General features: G+C 44.5%; 1 protein-coding gene across 13 annotated transcripts in view; it reads left to right on the plus strand.

Moving 5' to 3' along the window:
* ephb3b (eph receptor B3b) overlaps positions 1 to 21200 on the plus strand; it is a 59599-nt gene that overhangs the window by 20470 nt on the left and 17929 nt on the right. For all 13 annotated transcript variants that reach the window (XM_085774574.1, XM_085774584.1, XM_085774577.1 and 10 more), the window contains exons 2-4: positions 11762 to 11826; positions 16392 to 17064; positions 20797 to 20952. In XM_085774574.1, the coding sequence (XP_085630700.1) occupies positions 11762 to 11826; positions 16392 to 17064; positions 20797 to 20952 (894 nt within the window). The remainder of the gene's footprint in view (positions 1 to 11761; positions 11827 to 16391; positions 17065 to 20796; positions 20953 to 21200) is intronic.

A 21200-nucleotide genomic window follows, 5' to 3' on the forward strand; every position in this document is an offset into this window, starting at 1 on the left:
TCATCCGTGGTTGCTCGATGAGCCAAAAAGATGGCTCTTGGTATGTCTAGCTACCGCCCAGGCTAATAGGATAGTCCCCTAGGCTCCTACTCTGGATCTGTTTTTTTGTTTATTCTGTCTGTGCAAGTTTCCGAGGAGAAGCTGAAAAGAAACAAGCAGACCTCAAAGACTTTTGGTCTCTACCACTGCGGTATTTTTTAAACTGTTTTAAAGTAATTGGAAGCCACTGGCATGCGGAAAATGCGGACCGCGTTGGGGCTTTGCCCCTCAATGCAGACACACAGGCAGCTGTTCCGGGTGGAACAGGAAGTAGGCATCTTTAATTAGATTCAACACGATCATTACATGCTGTGCTGGAAGTGCATTGTAAGGTGATCTGATATGTTGGCAGATGACTGTATTAGGATAGACTGTATTAAGGGAAACAATGAGGGAGAGAGAGAGAGAGAGAGAGAGAGAGATACTGTGAGTGTGTGTGTGTGCGTTTGTGTGTGTGTTTGTGTGTTTGTGAGAGAGACCCAGTGGCTATTGAAACAGAATGGCAAAGCTGGGTGCTAAGCACTTTTCTTGTGGTGCACAGCCATTCAAAAAGCCACGGCTTTTATTCAATGCCCAGTTCGAGCTCTTTCTAAGCTACACCCCCAGTGAACAAACAGGATCTGTGTCTGTGACTCTGTGTGTGTGTGTGCGCGCCCCAGTCTTAATAACATGTCTCATTTTCTATTTGTATATGAATTGGTATTATTATTGTTTAAGTAATGTATTGTGCATAATGTGTATGCATTGGTATTATGTAAGTGTACAGTATGGGTTTGTGTTCCCATGTAATTGAGTTCTGTTTGTTGAGTCAGCCATTGCTGACACACAAAATTGTCTAAAACCTGCTATTAGAGCTGTGAAGTAACTGCTCATGCACAATCCGTCTGCACAGGCAGCACAATAGCCCACCTCCTATTGAATGGAAGAGTGTGTGTATGTGTGTGTTTGTGCATATTTATGCTTCCAGCGCCTCTGAGACAGTCAGATAATCGCACGCTTCCACCCGTACAAGCAAATACTCATTCATTCACACAGGTGAGTGTGTCCACGCACACACAAAAAGCACTCTCTGCACCACTAAAATGTTTCCATTGAAATTCACACTTGCTCCCCAAGGACAGTTGCTGCTATCACATTTTCATATTTTGGTCCAGTGCTATCTTCTACACAGTCTGTTGCCGCAGCTATCGGGCCGTTATGAATGGAGGCCATGGTTGGCATAGGGGCAAGAGGAAGAAAAGGACAAGCGAGAACAGAGAAAAGGACAAGCAAGAACAGAGAAAAGGACAGCAGTGAAGTAGACGATGGCTCCCTGGCCCGCAGTAAGGCAATGAGCAAGAACAGTTCCCATCAGGCTGCATGTCAAACACAGACACTTCAGGCGAACACACAAACATAGACAGGATATCGCAGACGTCTGCACGCAGACACACACTCGGTCTCTGAAGGCCGCTGCGTGTCAGCGTGCCAAAAACACAGTGGCAATGAAAGAAGTGCAGGGGCTGTGGGGAATACAAGAGAGTGTCTACCAGCTCTCCATCCTCTCCTCTCCTCTCCCTCCTCTTCTCTCCTCTGTGTTTTCTCCTCCCTCCAGCCCCCCCGCCCCTTGTTACCTTATTGGCCCCCTTTGCCTTTCATTCCCATCTCTTTCTCCGCTTTGTTTGCTCCCTCTCTCTTTGTGTCTTCTTTGAATATCACTTCTCTTCTTTTGCACTCCCATCTCTTGCCCCCCCTTCTCTCCTCTGTTTTTTCCGTGACACTTTCTCTCCCCCCTCTTTCCTCTCTCGCTCTGTCTCTTTCCACTTTTAGTGAAATCTGTGGAGACTTATAACTAACGTTGGTATAGATGAGTGTGTGCTGAATGGCTGCCACACCCAAAGCTGGGAATCTTTCTCCCTCTCTCTCTTTACTTGCCTCTCCCTCACTTATCTCGACAAATAAACCCATACTCAATAGTTATTTCCTTTGTGCTGTTGCCGTATCAAGCTGAGACGTAATGCATTGAAAATGCAGGAGACTGTTGGCACACATTCTGTTATTGTTTGAACACGGTTCATTCCTCATTCATTGCCTTTTGCATCTTGCGTGCATGTTCCAACATTTTAATTTCACCGCAGTGTGGTGCTCCAATCCAGACTGACTTGAGCCAATACAGGTTCATTTCCCATCTGAAGGACATTTTAACAGTCTGTTAATCAACACACGCTGACCTTGGGGATCAAACCTGTGAGGTCTTTTTTTTTTCTAGCTTCAGTGTGGTCTCTGTCGCCACAAGGCCAAGTAGGCTTTGCTTTCACAAAAGGACAGGATCTGTAGGAATGTGACGGGTGGTCGATGAAGGTAAAGCATGAGAGCAGGTGTGCTAAATGCAACTTGGAGGGAGTTAGCAAGTCCTGACACTCACCTGTCACAATGTTAGTCAGCACCACCAATACCCAAAATCCCTCAGAGAGACAGAGGCGCCAGGTGAATTTCTACTCACAGATACACGCACAGCCACAGAATCACCCGCTTTGTATAAATACGAATGTAGTTCCTTAGATAACTCACACATTGTCCCCTTTAATTCATTTGAAGTATTTTTTTTTTCAGATTTTAACATTTACTGCTCAGTAAGAATGAGGATTACTTCAAGATTAATTAGATCATAATCTATCTTTCCCTCTTCTTGTTTGACCTTTGAGGCACTTCATATTTATTAGCACCCACGCTACCTCACGCGATTCTTATCGGGGTTCTGTGCCACATAGCGCAGCGTGTTCATTAGCTACATCCACCGAGGCATCGTCAGAGGAGTCTGCAGGTTTGACCAGACAAAGCAGCGAATCAAAGGATATCACCACTGCTTTATCTCATCGGGTAAATTACTCCACCGCCCTCCTTTTATGTCTCTCTCTTTGTAGATGAACATATAATGAGCCAATTGTTGAACATCAGTAACAAGCTTTAAATAAATGCCAAAGTACATGGGATGAGATGGATAGATAGAGAGATGTGAACATTTCTTTTTCACTGTGTCAGCGGATTTGCAGCTAAACTCTGGTTGCATTAAAATTAGCTGAAACTCTAAAAAAAAAAAAAAAAACAGCCTGCTAAATAATATGTCAAGAGAAATTTCACTTCCATTGAATGATGCCCTTTATTCTGCGGCCTTTGTTTTTATATAGTATACTTCACTGTCTGCACAACAGAACAGTCTGCATTTTTTTGCACTTCTTTCTACTGACGTGCCCTTGAGCAAGGCTTTGAACCCTTGCCTACAAAAGAATGCTTTGGTGGAAATTGAATAAAAGACAGAGGGTGCAGTTTTTACTGTATATGCTATAAATAGGAGAGGTTGAAAGCTAGGTAATAGAGGAGCTGATGTTGGGATGCATGTTGCCTGCCTGTTATTTTGGTATGTGTCAAAGAAGTCTTTTTATAGAAATGTGAAATGTGCACCTACGTGTGTTCGTGTGTATTCGGTGTATCAGGTATATTTGTTAGCCTTTCATCTGCGTGGCAGATCCTGAATCAATCACAGCTTGATGAGGTTGCAGTTACACTAAATTGTATTTTAAATATGAATCGTACTCGAGGTATTGCTGTCCCCCAGGGAGCATGAGGAATGAAATCAACAGCTGTAGTGACACGCACGCTCACTCCATCTCACACACACATACACACACACAAACAGACAGCCAAATTACTTATTGTCGCGCTTCCCTTCTCACTCTTGACTAATACAAACACACGCACAAATACCCACAAAATTCGACTAGGAGATGTGTATTTCCATATGCAGATCCTCGGGGTGAAGGCGAACCTGTTCCTTGCGCGCTTGTTTGCATTTCTCAGTTGCAGTTGGCTGAGTCATTCGCCAGGAAATCAGATGATGGCACCAAGGCGTCTCACGCAGAGGCACACACACGCCACACAAGTCACCCCTCGCTTGGATTCAGCAATCTAATTCATGACTGGCATGTTATGCTTAAACAGTGTTTACTGTCAGTGTTTGATGTTGAATTTCACTGGAGGGACAAAAGAGGGAAAAAAAAGAATCAAAACCCAGACTGAATTATCAAATGTTGTAAAACAGAGAGCGAGAGAGGTGTGGAGCATTTCCAGGAAGGCTTGTAAGCGAGAAATGGCTTCATTTATGGTGAAGTTTGAGGCAATAGTTTCCATGTTAGGTGATGTAAACATTCCATGTCCCTACAGAAGTCTGGTCCTGTGCCCATTTCCTGTTGGTTAAACACAGACAGGCCTGATGCCCTTAACATAATCAATTGCAAATGAGTAACATACCTATCTGAAATGAGATGTAACTGCTATACATGATACAAAGCCTTACCAAATCATTGTTACAGTGGAACTACATTTGATTATTACTCATGTCTGATGTACTTTATGAGCTTTTTCAACTCATTAGAGTTGAGAGGTGAGTTAAAGCGTTGGCAGCCCTTGTTAGATTTCCTATGACAAGGCCAAACATCTCAGTGTTGTAAATCAGCATGTGCTGGGATGACTCTTTGAGAGAAATGTTTCAGTGAGGGAATGAAAACCACTAAAGTTCACGTCATACCATGGGGCATGGCTGTAAAAGAAGAAAAGAAAAAAAGGTGTTTCTGTCTTCCGAGACAAAGGCGCAGAACACTGTTATTAAGCCACAACAGCCAGCAGCATCAGCAGTCTTGCAGCAACAGTACACACACATGAAGATAACTATGTGCACGTTGAGTAAAGGGGCAGGCAAAGACATAAAGATAAATGTGGAATGTTACGGACGTTGAACAAAAGCTTTAACAAGAGAGAAATGTTCAGTGTGTGTTTCACAATTTAGGAAATGAGGTGGTAACTACAAGGTTGCAGGTTCAAAGCAAGCTGAAGTCACTCAGCTGCAAGTTGAACTGCATGCCCTGGGTAATCTGCTGTGCTGTTTGTTGCTTTAGCTCTCTCATTTACAAGTGACAAATACAAAAACAATTGTCCGGTGATTGGATTTAGGTGCAGTAGGAGGAGCAAAAATGTCCACAATTTACATTCAGCCTACCTGGAATTGGATTTTGAAGGCAATCTAAAAGGCTTGTGTCAAGAGAGCAAGTAGCCAATAAAGCATGACGGTTCACCCCCCAGCCGTGAATGTGTGTGTGTGTATGTGTGTGTATGTGGTATGTTGTCAGTGCTGTTGATGAAGGGGCTGTGACTTATTCAATAGCAACTGAACACAGAACTATTCAATGAAACCCATGGGACAATGCACACAGCTGTGAACGGCTAGGTCCTGGGCAGGGTGAGGGGTTGGGTGGTTAACTAGGAAGTTGAGTCTAAGAGGGAAGAGAATGCACAAGTGTGCATGCACACACACACACACACACACACACACACACACATACACACACAAAACAGAGTGAAGGAAAAGGAGCTTTGGGGGAAACTAGTTTGTAAGTGTTCATCTTTTTGCATTTCCATTGAAGTCAGTTAGATTTCATGCTCATCCACAGTCATTTGCTCCAAGTGAAACGATAAAAGAAACTTCAAAGTTTCAAGAGGTCGAAGTTAAATAAAGTAAATGCCACGGTGACAACGCAATAAACCAATCAGAAGCACTTTCAACCACTTATACTCACTCATATATCAAGCAGACACACGCGCTATCACTCATTTATTATAGTAAGACACGGGCCTCTGAAGGCCGAACATGCACACATGCATACACACACTCATTCTAACACACACATGCCGACACACATGTATCCTTGCACACATACACACACATTAAAGCACACCTGGTTTTGTAGACAGGTGCCCTCAGGGCTACCTGTTCGTCAGATCCTCTGTGCTTTGTAATTAGGAGAGTTAGTGAGAGAAGGGGAAAGGGAGGGGCTGAGAGAGAGAGAGAGATTTGAGAAAGAGGGGGAATGAGTGAGAAACAGAAAGAAAAGAGGGAGGGGGGTAAAGACAAAGAGGCCCATTCCATCAGCAGAACAGGAACTAGACTAGACTTCATGAGCCCTTGAAAAAGGCAGCACCCTCCTCTTGACTTGGTTGCAGACACACATACACACACACACACACGCTCATAAGTGCACACTCACATATATGTAATTTCTAAAAAGCAGCTGAACTAGCTTTCAATGTCCCCCTTACCACGATCAAAGCTCTTTCTTTTTTCCATTTCAACCGCTTTGCTCTGCTCTGCACTGCTCCCTCAACAGCGTCTGACAGAAAAGAACATTGTTGTGTTTGTTTTTGTTTATTTATCACAAAGACCCAGCATCATTGGGAAAGAGCTGCTTGTCAGAAATTGCCTCTGCAGACACATTTGGCCAAGCGGACAGACATACACACATAAAAAAAGGAAAAAGAAATGGCACGCTGTAACAACCCAAATAGTACTCGGCCCCAAGGTATCTTTTGACGAGGGGAAAATAATTGAGGGCAGGGGCCCAGTGACAAATGCAGAGGGCAAAGACTTGCGTTCATTAGACTTCCCCACAGGGAGAGATGATATAAGAGTCAGACAGAGTGAGAAGGAAAGAATCTGGGGAGAAAAAAATTAGTGACAAGGAGAGAGAAAAAAAAAGAAAGGTAGATATTTGCTAGGTATCAACATTGTAACCCTGTTAGCGCGCGCGCACGCACACACACACACACAGGACAAACCTCTTGTGCGACAGCCATTGTGGGATGACTGACAGTGAGTGTTAGCAGGGTGAAGTATGTGTGTGTGTTGATGGGGAAGAAAGAGAGGGGGGGATTCAGGAATTCCACAGAGGAATCACCTCCGTGGCCTGTCCATGTCGCAGCAACCAATTACCGTGACTGTGAGTGTTTGTGTGTGGGTGCTGGAGGGGAGGTCTTGCCATAAAATGAAGGGGGCTTCTCCTAATCATCGCTCTCTGGCCCCGCACAAAGGCAAAAAGGCTGCTTGGACAATTTGAATGTGAATGGCATCTCTCCTCCTGCTCTTTCTTTCCGCATCCCTCTCTCTTCCTCTTTCTCCTCCTCAGCCTCACATTGGACGACAAAAGCCGAGCCAACAAAGATAGCGCACAAAGCAATCAGGCTAATAGCGCTAATAACTTGAGCGTGGGGTCCTCGCTCTCAATGTTGACACATTTCACTGTTTCTGTGGCTAAACAGAGGCTCAAGTGTTTGGCAACTAGACTGCATAGTATTTTAATGGAGTGGCTACCCCATGCCAGGTTGCCATGTGCTTGGTCTGTTTGACTGTCGGAGAACACAACAAAAGCTACCCAGAGAAGAGGTGGGGAGAAGATAATTAACTAGTGGAGAAGCCTGAAGGGAAGGACTTTCAGGGAAGGAGTCATTAGGTTTTTTTTTTTTTCCTCATTACTTTTTCTGGCTGAATACAAAATCCCGCTGTCATCATGTTTCATTAATACAGCAGCCATCTTGTCATAGGCACTTATAGCAGGAAGAAATGCTAACACAGGAAGCTATTACATCAACAAAAAAGGTTTCTGGTTTGACATTTCAAACATTGTTGTGTCTGTGACACATCATCTCTACAAGGTTGTCGAGACGCATCTTTTAGCTCCCCGAGGGTTTCGGTTCAGTTATCTTTCAGTTGCCATCTGACGGGGTCACGCTAACAAAGACAAGCATGCTAAAAAGCTCAAAGTAGTCGAGGCGAGATCCAAGCTAAATCCCTCACCTGTCTGCTCCTTGCGACCGGAGGACTTAGCCCCCGTGAAACAACTATAGCCTTTCTTCTCCTTTCCTCCTCTGGTCCGTCGTCTTTTTTCTCTCTCTTTTAAGAAGTCTGCTTGTTTGAACAAAGAAATATTTTAAGAGGCTTGTAACTCTGGGTGCTGTGTGTGCGTGTTTGTGTGCATGCATGTGTGTGTGTGTGTGTGTGTGTGTGTATTGGATGCGGCCAAAGGGACGAATGCTTCAGTGCCCTCCCCTGTTATTAGGCCTGCCCTGTCATTACGGGATTAGAGTGTTGGGGTTGGCTTTGCATGTGCGCGCGCTCGCCTGTGTGTGTGTGTGTGTGCGTGTACATGTTTATTTGCCTGCATCTCTCCAATCCTGTTTGCATTGCTGCAGTTTTTCTCACACAATCAGAGCACGCAGAGAAAACAAATGTTGCTGCCATTTTTTTCCCCCCATGTTTGTTTCGCTAATCCCAGGTGCATTTGACCTCGATCATAAATAACACTTTACTGAAGCAGTCCCCAGGTTACTCAAACAGTGACTCGCTAATTGAAAAGTCTTCATAAGCAGTAGGTGGTTGAAAAACATTCCCCTGTACACCGCACGTCACATCCATCACAGCACAGCGTGAAAACTGCAGATATTGAGATTGGCAAGAAAAGGTAGAGAGAGAGGAAGAAGACAAATGAAAAGAGGTCGGACCTATCTATTCCTAGTGGAGTGAGAGAGAGAGTAGTTAGATAAATTGTGGGATTAAAAAAAGAGGGGATAGACAAAGTGAAAGAGTGGGAGAAAAGGAAACAGCAGGGAATTAGATCCATTATTTCACAGGAATGATGAGATAGAGATTGCAAAAGAATGAGAAAAAAAGTGAGAGTGCACGCGAGGAAGATGGATTAAACAGCCTTGTGCATCTGTGTAGTGTATGATGATCTACAGCGCTACCTCCCACATCTGCGCACTTCACTCCCTCAATGTGTGTGTGTGCTTTACAGCAGTAAATTTGCATGCTCATTTGCCTGATTTACTCAGTTTGCTCGGTTTGTTTTTTATCCCCCCCCGTACAACCTGCAACTTTTCATTTTCTCTTTTTACACTTTCAGGATTTGTAAAAGTGATGAGAAAATGGGGTATTTGCTGTGCGCAGAGAAAGTGTCCTAAAGTTTACACACTGCTCGTTTCTCCCCTAACTCGTCCTTCTGGTTTTCTGTCCGTCTATTTTTCTTTTTTCTTTTCTCTCAGCCAGGCCCATTAGGCAAGCAGCCAGTATGGTCTTACAAGCTTTCCGAGGTTGTTTGCTATTAAAAAAAAATAACTGTCTCTCTATAATTTGTCTTACTCTGCCTCTGTCTGAGCCTTTACCATTCACGTAGCACAAGTCTGCTGGTTTGACACTGAAGAGCAGTTGCTTATAGCAATATATTTGCTGCTTTGCTTTATTTCCCTTATTGTCTGTGTGCTCTCTGTGACCGGGCAGGTGTCTGAATCTGTTGTACAGTCATGAATATTGCAGTGCGCTTCCATTCCCTGATGTGTTATTCACAGATTCACACACAAACACAGTGTGTAGAAACGCACGTACAATACCCACCCCCTCCCTCACACATACACATACACATACACACACACTGACAGAGAGGGAGTGGCAGTGTAAGGTTGGGGTCATTCAGTGCTTTTGCTCTGGCCCATTGACTCAGGATTGGTGCACCACTTTGGGCACAATACAGGGCTTTGCACCAAACACGCACACACACAAGCACAGACTGGACACGGTTAAACAATGCAGATGCATCGAGGTGGGGAAGGGTTATTGCTGGACGTGCACTCCCGAATGATCCATCGTCCAAACCACTGAGTCAGATTGCACAGGTGCACGCGTTTGTGTGTGCTTTGCATATCTCTCTATCTGCTCTCTGACTCTGGTTCTTTCTCTCTCACCCCATCTTCCCCCACCCCACCTGCCTACCCCCCGTTTAGTCATTGTGTTTCACTGTGTTGCCATATTCAGCAAGGTCAGCGCTAATGACAAGCCAGAGCACCACACACAAAGGTCTAGTCTTAATAATAAACACCAGGCAGCAGAGGTGTATCATTTCCACTACACCGGCTTTACTTACCTGCGTAGCTTGACGGTAACAGGTCCCAAATCACACACTGTCACTGTGTGAGTCAGGGGGAAAGCCTGCAGCTAACATGCACTGACACAGTTTCTAGGATGAAAACACTAGTAGAGCTTTATTTGCTCAAGAGACAAATGTTCCTCATTGCATATGCTCTCAGCAAAAGCAGACTGCAGTCATGATTTCATTCAAAGGCATTTCCTCTAACAGCGCGAGCAGAGAGTATCGGAGACTGGAGCGACAGATAGAGAGAGAGAGAAGATCATTTGTGACAAAGGTTGTGCGCCAGATTTGACCTTGTGCTGAGAGTGCATGATATTCACTTCAGTTCCCCCCAGCCACTCCCAGACAGACAGCTCTCTCTCTCTCTCTGTGTGAACCGGCACACACTGAGGCTTCCAGACCATTTTGCCTGCGGGAAACAAGCCCAAGCTACATTTGAAAAGTGATTGTGTGAGGTTTTTTTTTTTTTTTTTGTAACAGAAGATGTCTCCCTTTGGCTGGAGCTCTCTTGGAAGTCATATGTTTTTACCAGTGTAATAGGCACTTACACATGTCACAGACACTGTCATTCAAGGTATGTGGGGGTGGAATTCAGTGGGAATTCCCAGTTTGAAGGAGCATGGCGTCTCCGCAGTGCCTTTGAGTTTGGGGGTGTTTGCGTTTGTCACCGCCGGTGCTCCTGAATGCAGCAGTGGTGGTGGTGGCAGCAGACATTTGGAGGAGGGATGGTGAAATCCTGGGGTTATACTTTTATTTTTCTCCCATGTGCCATTTCCTGTCAGCTCACCCGGTGAAAGCAAAATAAAAAGAGAGAAGAACTGCAGAGATGAAAGAGGGCGACAGAGGCAGAGAACAACTGAGAATGGTAGTAGGATGGCAAAGTGAGCTGAAAAGACTTTTTTCAGGTTCATCCTTTGAAACTGAAGCAGCCAAAGTGGGAACATCTCACACTCCCCTCCATGACCGGGGACAGTGTAAGCTCACTTTCTTGCCAGTGCCGTTTCATCATCTTTTACTATCTTGTAGAACAGCACAGCGGTTGAGATAATAACGGTGGCTGCACACTGCGCCTTGAGCGCCAGGTAGTAAAAGACTCGACATTTACAGTCTTCCTTCTCTGCTCTCACAAAGCCGCCGTCTTTGCCAGTAGAAACAAGAGAGTGGAAAGTGGATCGCAGGGAAGGGATTTTGCAGGAGAGATCCCAGTCCGACATTTTGTGCGTTTTTGTGTGTGTGTATTGAGTCTGTGAGGTGTGTACATTCCCCTGTGTGTGTGTGTGTGTGCCAAGACATAGGTGTACAAACAAACATAAAGAAAGTGGTTCTGCTCATGAGCGCCTCTTTGTGACACCTAACTTTATGACCCCCCCTCTTCATTAAAGCTGTCTGTTGGCTTATATTTCTTGAGTTTTACAACCTGTTACTTACTGTATGTGTGTGTATGTTATGTGTAAGTGTGTGTATGTGTAAGTGTGTGTGTGTGTGTGTGTGTCACAGTGCACTGCAGGAATCGGAACTGTTTCTCATTGAGACATTGTTTCCTTTCCGTTGTATAAAAAGTAAATGTCTAATAGAGTGTAAATGGCCAGACAAGGAGCGGCAATAAAATGTTACACAATAATACTTTACTGATTACCCACCTTGATGTGTGTTTCTCTCACACGCATGCGCGTACACACACGTGCATATGCAGGCACACTTGCACTCCTTCTTTCTTTAATTGAATCTAATATCGCTCTAAGCCCACTGCTTCTGTCTCCGGGTTATTCATTCAGTTATCTGAGAACAACTTTAATCAAAGCCTTTCATGTCTTCCCCAGAACACTTCACACATTTTATGACATTGTTGTAAAACGTTTGAGTTGACTATTGATCTCCTCCGTCAATCTGCTCCTCTTTGTCTAACCTGGCTGTCTTCTTTCTGTTTCCGTTTACAGAGACATTGATGGACACAAAGTGGGCTACGACAGAATTAGCCTGGACTGCCCACCCTGAGAGCGGAGTGAGTATTTGTGTTTATGATCTCCATGGAGACAGAGACATATTAACTGCTCTGTTTTCTCTTTGTAATTTAAATTTGATGTTATACACGTACACATCATCATATATGGACAGTGGGTGTGACTCTGACCTTGCCCTTACTACATACAGTGTGTCTGTTTCCTTCTTTGAAGTCCAAATGTCCTGTATATCTTCAGGATGTGTTTTAGTGTTCAACAGGATGCGCTTTTTAGCGAACAGAAAAAAACTGCAATCCAGTTTCACTGACCCGCGCAGTCACAGATGTCCCATTTTCTCCCGCCTCACTGCACTTTAAACATGTGAAAAGCGTCAGTTTCCTCGTGAAGTAGGCTTTTAAAAACAGAAATATTTCTCAGCGTTGACCCGTTGCACATTCAGGCACCCAAATCTACCGCACACAAAGTGCTAGTGACAGCCTCATCTTGCTTTCCCATGTGGTCTCCACAATGGCCTAAAGAGGAGCAAAAGGAGTCTTGACCTCTCCTCCACTATACTTCAAAGAGCACCAGCACTCCTCCCTTTGCCTTTGTGTGGCCCTCCGACTTGGCCCTTGTGTTTTGAAAGGTTTTATTTTATTTTGTTTTTACCCCATTGCACTTGCAGGGAGATTCCACCCCAGCTGTTCGAAGTCACCCACCCTTCTTATTCTCCTCATCCTTTACTTCCAAGTAACTAAGCACTAATGAAGCCAGACACTAGCCACAATCAGTAGGACAAACCCCTCCTCACAGCCTGTTGTGCCCTCTCTCCCCTTCCTCCTTCCCTTCTCTTATCTGTCCATCTTCCTTTGCCTGCCAGTGCCCCCTCCCCCTCTTTAAGTTACAATGCTGTTGCAATGCTCCCACTGGTCCAATGCAGAATGGCATAGGAACAAAAAAAGACGCCTCACTGTTTCAAACCAGCAACAGATGCTCCCTTTCAAGAGTCGTACATACAGTGGAGAGCCTTTAGCACTCCTTTGCACTCACTCAAAAGACAGGAGATTAATTTTTCCCAAGCCTTTTTTGTTTTGCAGCAGAGTGTGCCAGAGACGGTGCACGTCCCCGAGTTATCTCCCCCTACTTTCTGTTTTTGTGGTGTACGTGTGTTTATTTGTATGCTTTTGAGGTCTTGTAACGGGAACATCGTGACTTGTTTTTGTTACGGGTGACAAGTGTTTAAGAGGAACCGGTACAGTGGTAGAGGACAAACAAAGTAACATACCAAAGAAACTGGAGAGGGGTGAGGGGGAGAGAAGAGAGACTGAGATGAAAACCCAAAGAAACGTCCATACACGGAGAGGGAGACAGACAGCACATAAAGGGAAAAAAAAATCAATCTCTTAGAAAAAAAAAATCTTGGAAAATAGACCCCCACCTCCCCATACACACATACTCACACTCTCACCGGGATGCTGTCCAGCCAAGTCTGAGTCACAGCATCTCTGTCTTATTTCACAGTGTTGCACAACACAAGCAGATAAAGCAACAGACATAACACAGCAACACAGACAGGAACATAAGATGTATCTATTTGTGACAGTGAACCCAGAGACAAAATATTGCACGTATGTTACATTTTCATGCCAATAATGAGGACAGTCTGCACACCAAAGGGGCTCCAATGCAAGTGTAATTTATTAAAACATGATGTTTCGAGCCAAGCTGGCTCTTCCTCATGTTTACATTTTTATACCGCCACACTTTGGGTTAGTGTGGATAAATGCATATTTAAGTGTTGATAACTGCAAGGCAGTATCTTCGCACACCACATTACCAGCTCCTCGCGCCTGTACATGTTTGTACATGTATCCAGACATATTCTTTTACCTCTGTGTCCGCACTTAGGTATGTGGGTTTTACAGTCTCACTGTCTGCATTATGTCTATTTAGCCTGTAGCATCAGTGCATCATGCCTGTGTGCCATTTAAGCGTGTGTGTCTGTGCATGTCATCTAGCGTCTGAGCTGGGCCTGTGTTGTCACTTGGATTTCCATTTTTTTTTCTTACAAAATCTCCCTGCCTAGTGTATGTGTATACTATATCATTTGTCTGACAAAACAGATGGGATATTAAGGGGGAATTCCACTTTATAGCAGGGCTCTCCTCAGACCTGGGATGACACCCTACAGGGTTTTCCATTACCACACACTGATAACAATATACTGTACCAAATTAGTTAGCTTGTCGAGATAATAACTATTGTTAGTGTATCACTGTGCGCTTCACAGACCCCCAGCATGCTGAAGCATGTTATGAACGAGCTAAAATGTCCTCAAAATTAGTCCCGGAGAGCTCATTCATGCTAAAAACAAACCGAAAAATAAAAGCACACTAATTGTTTGTTGTGGCTTCAGCATTTTAGCTAATTCCTGAAGCTAGCGATGATAGTTTCGGTACCATTGAGGCTGCTAAAAGTTGAGTGAAAAGGGGTGTTGAAATAAACTCCTGCAACACAACCAACATGCTGTCCTCATATCACATTCATATTATGAGTCTGTTCCAAGCAGCCATAGTGTCGCCAAAATATTGTGAAATATTTTCCCATTGCAGTTCAGGCCCTTCAAGAAGACCGTCAGTATATGTCACAGAAATGTTTTTTTTCTCACTGATGTCTGAAAGTAAAATGTAAAGCTTTGATTGGAAAGGACAAAGAGAAAATGGAGTGGATCACAAATCTTGTGTAATGATCCATCTTTGTTGGAAAACCAGTGCCAAGAAACTTGACCCTTTTTCACATGACCTACTTAATTCATTCAGACTTGCTAAGCAGGCGCTCAAGAGTGTTTGGTCACTGGTGTGTGTGTTTGTGTCTTGCGGGGATGACGTCTCCCTAAACACACACACACACATTCACAAACAGACACACACCTGCACGCACATACACTCAAACAAACATGCAGAGCGAGTACACAAGTCACAGAAGCACATTTAAACAAACACGCGCAACCTCATACATACACCCACAAACACTTGGCTGTATCGCTCTTTTGCAGAGGGTGATTTATTACACAGAACTAAATACCCATTGACACTTCATGCTTTCAGCCATCCCATTGACCTGGCTAGTGATTATCGATTCCCACCGGTCGCTTCCTCCTTCTCTCTCGGTCTCGTTGGGCCGTCGTTTTAATGCCACGGCCGAGCTACGCCCGCTCTCTCTCTCTCTCTCTCTCTCCCTCATGGCCTCCAGGGTCTTGGATTAATAGCCTTGTCTCCACCACATCCATATCACAGCCTTAATTAAGATGCTCTGAGCTCAGATGGAAACAACTGGCTCTGGAGAACAAATTGGTGCCTTTACGCCAGAGTTTTAAGACAGTCGAATCTTCCAAAGCAAACTTTGGTTCCCGAGGGTGCAACCGTAGGCGTTTCATTTTGTTATAGACGTGTTTTGCTATTTAAGACTTTAAGTATTTCAGTCTTTTAGGGTGGCAAGGGTTGTGAGTGATGTTAAAGACCCGCCCTGTAATCAGGAGGTCAAAGGTTCAGCATTATGGATTTAAGCACCAAGGCTGTGACCAAGGTGAGCAATGTACACAGACTTTAAGCTAAAACCCAAACTTTGAATGCCTTGTCTAGTTTTATTTTGTTCTATTTAATTTTCCTCGGCATTGTTTTTTAAATGCTTTAATGCATTACCATGCCATATGCAAAACACTTTGATTTGCCTTTGTATTTGAAAGGTGCTATGCAAATAAGGCTTTAGCTGAGCTACAAAAAAAATGAATGCACTGTGTTTGTCGGAGAGGAGGGCAGATCCCTCTGTAGACACGCACATGCACGAAGATGTATTATACACACGGGAATCGCTATTTGAAGTGAAATGATTTAATCGTGGTGTCCTCATTTGAGATTGAAAAATGCATTAGATCACAGTGTCTCACAGCAAAGCTTTTACAGTCTAGTTTGCTTTCGCTCATTTAATGAAGCTGGTAATCAAAGTTTAGAAAATTTAATCCCATTTTATCCTGAGTAATTCACCCCCTGGGTACTGTAGTAACATTGAAAGACGTAGAGGAGTGTAAAAACAGAAAAGCATGAAGGTTAACCGGCGCCTTTTCCCCGTCTTTATTAGAGGACGTTGCGATCATTGCTCTGTAATTGAAGCGTAATTGGTTGTGAAGCAGTGTGGCTGCTACTTCCAAACAGATATGAGGTAAACATGCTGTGGTGGCTCTGTGGTGAGGGGGTGACAGGTTGCTGTAATTGTGATGAATTTGCAGTCCTTGTCCCTGGCTCTTCGCTACACTAACCAGAGATGAAATGCGTAGCATGGCAAAAGCAAGGGGCTGTAATTGACAATATCCAAAAACTGAAAATAAAATCCCTGTCCTGCTCTCTCTCTCTCTCTCTCTCTCTCTCTCTCTCTCTCTTGGTCCATCCTACACCCTGGTTTTATGTTTTCATGCAATGTGACTGAATGTAGCTGTTCAGCCTTCAAGGTGCAAAAACCAGACAGACAGAATGTCTTAGTATCTGTCAAACTGTCAGAGTATCTCTCAGAGATATCAACAAATCTTTCCAACCTCTAACCAGTGTATGTCCCTGTTCTACTCTCTCTGCAGTGGGAAGAAGTGAGTGGCTATGACGATGCCATGAACCCCATCCGGACGTACCAAGTCTGCAATGTACGTGAGCTCAACCAGAATAACTGGCTTCGCAGTGACTTCATCCCACGGAAGGATGTGCTGCGTGTTTACGTGGAGATGAAATTCACTGTGCGTGACTGCAACAGCATTCCCAACATCCCCGGTTCCTGCAAAGAGACCTTCAACCTCTTCTACTATGAGTCTGACTCAGACTCAGCCACAGCCACCAGCCCTTTCTGGATGGAGAACCCTTATGTGAAGGTGGACACCATTGCCCCAGATGAGAGTTTCTCCATGCTTGAGTCTGGACGCGTAAACACAAAAGTCCGTAGTTTCGGGCCATTATCCAAAGCTGGGTTCTACTTGGCCTTCCAGGACCTCGGTGCTTGCATGTCACTCATCTCAGTGAGGGTCTTTTATAAGAAGTGCTCCACCACAATTGCCAACTTCGCCGTTTTCCCAGAGACGGCGACCGGGGCGGAGGCAACATCCTTGGTCATTGCACCAGGAACTTGCGTCCCCAATGCCCTGGAGGTGTCCGTGCCACTGAAGCTTTACTGCAACGGGGATGGGGAGTGGATGGTTCCTGTGGGAGCCTGCACCTGCTCGGCTGGTTTTGAACCGGCGATGAAAGAAACTCAATGTCAAGGTGAGTGTTTTCACAACAGATATTTAAGGTCAGACCGGCAATTCATAATTCATTGTTTGCAAAGTTAGATTAATCTAGAGCTTAGTGAGACATTCTTCAGCAACTGCACACATGCTTAAGGCTCATGTCAGCTGCCAAACTGGTCCAGAGTAGGTCAAAGAATCTGTGCATGTTCCACCAAAGATTTTCAGAGTTATACCACAGTCTTACTTTCCTGGAGGATGATGAGATAGTGGTGGGGAAGGGTGGGGTGCTGTTTCTCTGCGGTGATCAATAATGTATCATATTATTACTGCTGAGAAAAAAGTTACATTTGCATTTTAGGCACACAGTATCTGATGCTTCTATGCAGAGTGAATAACAATGAGCGAGTAGCAAGAGGTCAAAGTCTCACTGAAGGACGCCTCATCTGGACACATGACTGTTGTGGACACACACTGATTGGTGGAGAGATTGAATCTGTATTGTTTTGGCTACAGGTTACAGTCTCTCTAACACGAGGTTGGCCCAGCTGCCAAATTATTATGAGCCATTTATTTGCCTTGTATTCTTTGACACATTAATCCAATGACAACAAGGTAGAATAACACACACTAGATGACACTGTCAGCAGGCGGCTGTTTACGTCTCTGACCCCAGTTTTGCCTGGCAGCTGGCTGCTAAATAAATGGAAATGCAGGGGGAGGTGTGCCTGTTTATGAGAGCTGGGAGGCCCTATGATGCTTTCAGGTCTGATGGAAAACATAACGGGTTCACAGAGGTTGAAAGCAAGGTGAATTTAAACACCAGGTCTCATCTGAAATGGAGTGCGGGGTGACAGCAGTGGGAGAGGGGAGGATAAATGGAAAATGTGTGCGTGTTGAGGGATATAGGGGCGTAAAATTAAGCTTAGGGTGTGCAGGTCAAATGGAGAAAGTGAAATGAGAGAGTGAGGGAGAAGGGAGCCGGTGGGTTATTGATCCGAGGTGTCTGTGCATATGAAGGCCCCATACCGTTTTGCACGTCACCCCTGCCTGCATGGATTCTCAAGGCTCATTATTCTTCTTATGCAAAAAAAAAGAAAAAGAGATGAGCCTGAGGAGATACATGTATACTGAATGCATGCTCACCTTTAGACGGAGAATGTGTACACACATCCAGCACACATTAAAACCAGTTGTGGCTGATCAGTGCGTGTGTGGGTGAGAGAGGGAGAGAGAGAGAGCATGGTAAAATTAAAGCATAGTGCATGTGGCTAAAAACTCATTTGTTTGTTCCTGGCAGTTCAAGGTTAAAGCCATGGCGACCGGGCCCTGATAAAATGTTCTCTAATCAAGCTTCACTCAAAACCACAAGGGATAAATCTCCCTCTCTCTTTCTCTCTTCTCACATCACCTCTCGTCAGGTCCTCTCTTCTTTTCTCTTCCCCTCCCAGTATTTTACTCCATCCTCATCTCTCATCATCCTTTGGCCGTGACTCTTTCCTTTCTCTGCTTTTTTCTGTCCTCGTTCCAACAAGCAGCGTGTCCTCGAGCTCCACCACTGTTGCTCTCCCTTCCTCTCTACCAGTCTTTACCTCTCCCACTCCCTCCTAATCTGAAGGCCGTTGCTCTTGTTAATACACCGGCAGAGTTACAGTAAGGATGCCTGCATTAATATTAATCAATGAGCTCTTTTTTTTGCCCTGCATCTCCGCTCGTTTGCTGCACATTTTTCACCCCCAATATTCTTTACTCTTTTTTTTCCCTTCATGCTCCACACTTTCCAATTTCAGCATTCATTCTAATCAGTTCCTTAAGCTCTATGTTCTGCATGAGAGGATAAGACACAGGGGAGTGGGAAGGAGGGAGGGATAGGGGTAGGGGGTGGGGGGCACAGGATTAGCATTTTCTATGCCTCCGCTTCTTCCACCTCTCGCTCCCTTTTCTTCTACCCTCTCTCTCTCTCTCTTGCTCTCGCTGTCTCTCTCTCTTCCTCATTCTTTAGTGAGTCCTCTTTGGAGAAAATGGATGAAAGGAAGAGGATGACCCCTTTACTCACTGAAAGTGATTGATCAGCATGTTCATTCCCTCCATGTAAAAAAATAGGTGCTTTTTTTTTTAATGGGAATGCACCCTCAACAACTTTTGTTAGGCCAGCATGTTCAAAACCAATACTCTGATCCTCTGTGAGTTGAGAAATTGCTTTTAATTTACTTGTGGTGGTTGAACTTTCATGGGTCACGAAATCAAATCGAAGCTGTTCTCCCACCTGGCAAAACCCGAGGTCATTTCTTATCTGTTTATCAAGCAGTGCTTCCTGTTAGCGGGTGGTGTGATGGCTCTGATTAATGGTGGAAGAACAAATACACTCAGCGCTAATGTACACGGTGCAGGCAACTGGTGGTTGTGTGCCAATATTGAACTTTGAAAAATGGGAAAACAGCAGGAACAAGAAGTGTTCCGCTGTAGCTCTGATCTCCAACCTTGGTGGTTTTTGGAACACGAGTGAAAAACAAACTCAGAAGCTCCTCTGATAATTATCATTCAGGGAGGGGGGACCAAACATAGCAGTGTGTCCTTGACATTGACGAGCTAACGCACTAGTGGGTCAGCTAATCAACTGGCCCCTGTAAACTCTGCCTGTCTTACCTGCTCTCGTCTTTTTTATTAAGCGCCACCGCAAACTCATTCATCTTTTAACGAGACAGTTTATCAAAGATATGGAGCCTGCCAAAGTGTTCTGGATCACAGTGCCGCTGTCAGTGTTTCCTGGCGCCGCTGCAACTTATCACCTGAGTTATAAACTTCCAAACAGCTGCTATAAATGGAGCTAGGTCAATTAAAAAGGCCATCATTGTTTCGTTCATCAGATTAACTAGGCTTCACCTAATCAAGAACAGGGTTAAGGAGAAACTATGTCCAAGGTAGTCAGGCATGTTTATTGTTAAGGTACCACTCTAAACCTTGTTTAGGACATGGGTCTGTAAAGGAAGTGATTTCAAAGATAGAAGGAAGCATAGTGTTCATATTTTTCTTAAAAAAGATAAAATAAAATGCATTGAAGTGACTTGAGGCCAGGTTGCTGTGTTTGTGTATAGTATCTTTGCACAGGGGGCTAGTGCACAGACCTGGGTTTGTGTACACATCGGCATGTGGTATGTGTGCCTCTGGGATTCTCTGTGTATGTTTATATGCATTTCATACAAGACTGAATTCAGATGAAAGCCCCATGCCCGAGTTTTGGCTCTGAAGGTCGTGTATGTAATTTGGTTTGACAATCTCTTCGTGTGAGCATAGGTTTATGCAAGCAGCTACGTGCTGCTGCTTTTCCGCTGCAGTTTGCTGAAGATGCACACTCCATAATTAAGGGAAACTGAGGGACATGTGGGTTGAAGGGACAAAGACAAATCATGTGCATGCGCACATATGTAAATAAACAAACACACTGTAAAAAAGGCATCAAATAAGATGTGTCAGTTATTTTACCACTGAGCTGGAACAGTGTTTTTTAAATGCAGGCTGAACAGCCACAACATTACCCGCTACAGTTCATACATTGCATCCCGTTGCTAATGATTATATGCTGAAGCTCAGGCTCAATTAGCGAGTATTATTGAGTGATTTCATACTACAATAGGATTTGTCTACTGCACCATTTGAAAAATAAGAAGCACACAAATGTAGCATAAATCTTGCAAAGACACGGCCATTGATGTGAACAACCAGGTGTTGTTCACACTTTTCATCATTGCTCTCTCTCTTCTGCCATCAGCTTGCAGCCCTGGCACCTTCAAATCCAAACAGGGAGACAGCTTCTGCTTGCCATGTCCTGCCAACAGCCGTGCCAGCTCAGGAGCAGCCAGCGTTTGCTCCTGTCGAAACGGCTACTACCGCTCAGACACCGACTCTCCTGACTCCCCCTGCACCAGTAAGTGAAGACTGTTTAACATGATCTGCTTTTAATGCATGCGTTCTGTATCATCTTGTTTCCCAATCAAAATAGAGTCATTTGTTTAATTCAGATTTCCAGTGATGAAAATTGAGCGGTGGCCATTAAACACAATACTTGACTGTGGTGAGAGTTCTCCCAGGCTCCCTGCTTTGCTTTGTGTCCTCAAAGGCTGATAAAAGCTCTCAGGGAGAACGTTCCCACCACAGCACACCACAGCACACGGA

This window comes from Trachurus japonicus, chromosome 4 (assembly GCF_045865225.1).
Source record: "Trachurus japonicus isolate A0001 chromosome 4, Traja_1.0".
NCBI lineage: Eukaryota > Metazoa > Chordata > Actinopteri > Carangiformes > Carangidae > Trachurus > Trachurus japonicus.